At 38.1% G+C, this 1,768-nt stretch overlaps 2 protein-coding genes across 2 annotated transcripts in view; one reads left to right on the top strand and one right to left on the bottom strand.

Moving 5' to 3' along the window:
* SARC_00506 (lissencephaly-1) overlaps positions 1-464 on the bottom strand; it is an 8,089-nt gene extending 7,625 nt beyond the window's left edge. The window contains exon 1 of the mRNA XM_014305792.1: positions 138-464. Within this exon, the coding sequence (XP_014161267.1) occupies positions 138-169 (32 nt within the window). The 5' untranslated portion in view covers positions 170-464. The remainder of the gene's footprint in view (positions 1-137) is intronic.
* Positions 465-1,055: 591 nt separating this feature from the next.
* Positions 1,056-1,346, top strand: SARC_00505 (hypothetical protein; the record flags this gene model as incomplete). Its single annotated transcript, XM_014305791.1, has 2 exons — positions 1,056-1,265; positions 1,305-1,346. The coding sequence occupies 2 exons, from the start codon at positions 1,056-1,058 to the stop codon at positions 1,344-1,346; spliced, it is 252 nt and encodes an 83-aa protein (XP_014161266.1).
* Between the last annotated feature and the right edge of the window lie 422 nt (positions 1,347-1,768).

The following is a 1,768-nucleotide window of genomic DNA, read 5'->3' as shown; positions in this document are numbered from 1 at the left end:
ATATACATATACATATACATATACATTTATATATGTTTGTACGTCAGTTGTTGTTAAAAAGCGATTGAGCAGGGGTTGAGACTAAGCAAAACACATAATGGTATTGGTTTGCACGTTCACATTGCTACTAGACTTACAGTTCTTCCTCCTGACGCGTAGTTAACACCATGGTGTCAGCTGTGTTGCCCGCTGTTGCGAGCTAGTACTTCTACAAGAGTCAGCCGCAACTGCATATATCTGAGACCTATTCCGCACCAAGTTGTACAACCATGTACACGGTGTAGTGTCTCACGCTGCACAGACGTACCGATACAAATGTAGAGGTGATTCTAGTTATATTTACTGTAGTGCATATGTTCCTTAGTGGCTAACTCCTGGTATTCAACAACATACGAAAGTAGGACGTGATGGTATTCGCGCTATGGATATGTGTGATATCGCAATCACGAAATCTTAAATCTGATATGCTTTTTTTTTAAAGTGGGGGAAGGGGGGGGATATTATATCATATGTAGTTAAAATGCACATATTTTACACATTTACATCCACACATATAAATTAAAAAAGATGCCGAAGATTTTAACTAGATGTTCGGTACGGCACGGGCTACTACCATATTTCCCAGCTTCAGTTTTTGAAATTCTCCCCACAATAGCTTAGAAATAGCGGTTCTTCGTTTTGGCGGTTGAATACCGTTCATGCCTTTCCCTTTCCAATACTTCATGATGGATTCATGGGTAACTAATCTCCGGGAGGGTGTATGTATGTATGTATCTATTTACTCAAGCTTGTAAGCGTGTACTACGCAGCTGGCGAGCTCGTGAAAACCTTAGTATAGCAAGATACACAAGTATATATATTCGGATGTAAGTAATCGTCAAAATATACTTCACCTGGAAGTTCGCTTTCAGTCAGACATGCACTACAGCAGAGATCGGTTATAAAAACGAGTCTTTTCAGCACACACTATCAGCTTTGCTGTCTTGCAGAATATATTCTCTCGTCTATGCAACCGCAAGGACTTTAACCACCCTGCTGATATATTATACGCCGAGATGAGTGATCTCAACTACGTAGATGTCGGTCAGAAGCTGGTCGCTGCCGTAGGAGACCCGGCAACTAGACTGCAGTTGTTGACTGAGATCAGAGATAAGATCGAAGTAGTGTTTACACCGGAATATCCCAAATTCCTGGCGGCCATACTTCCAGCGTTCTTCAAAATTTTTACCGACGAGGAAGCGCAATATGTACAGAATGATGCTCAGGTAATATGCTTAATTGTTGGATACAATGCGTCAATGTAGTACAATATACCAGGTGTTTATTTCCTAGATTGCACTGCATGAACACTCATATGTCAAATTTGAATGTCATATATCCGAATTTGTGCCTTTTTCTTTTGTTATAATGGCTCAGATAGTATGCTTGAATTGTGAGAAGCAATGTTTTAATGCAGTGCGTCATACCAGGATTTTATTTCACTGGCGTGTTCTGCATGAACTCGTATGTTCAATATGATAGTCATATGTCCAATTGCCTGCCCATACATCTTGTAATTTTAAAGATGGACCTCGTCATTTCAATATTGAGATACCATAACACCTGAGCATATCCCTTGTCATACGATGGCATATATATATGTATTTATATATATATATATATTTATATATATATATATATAAATATATATATATATATATATATATATATATATATATATATATATATACATACACACACACACACACACACACATACACACACACAC

The sequence above is a fragment of the Sphaeroforma arctica genome (genome assembly GCF_001186125.1).
Source record: "Sphaeroforma arctica JP610 unplaced genomic scaffold supercont1.16, whole genome shotgun sequence".
NCBI classification, from domain to species: domain Eukaryota; class Ichthyosporea; order Ichthyophonida; genus Sphaeroforma; species Sphaeroforma arctica.
The sequence above is the reverse complement of the archived record's forward strand: the minus strand, read 5'-3'. Positions and strand labels throughout refer to the sequence as shown.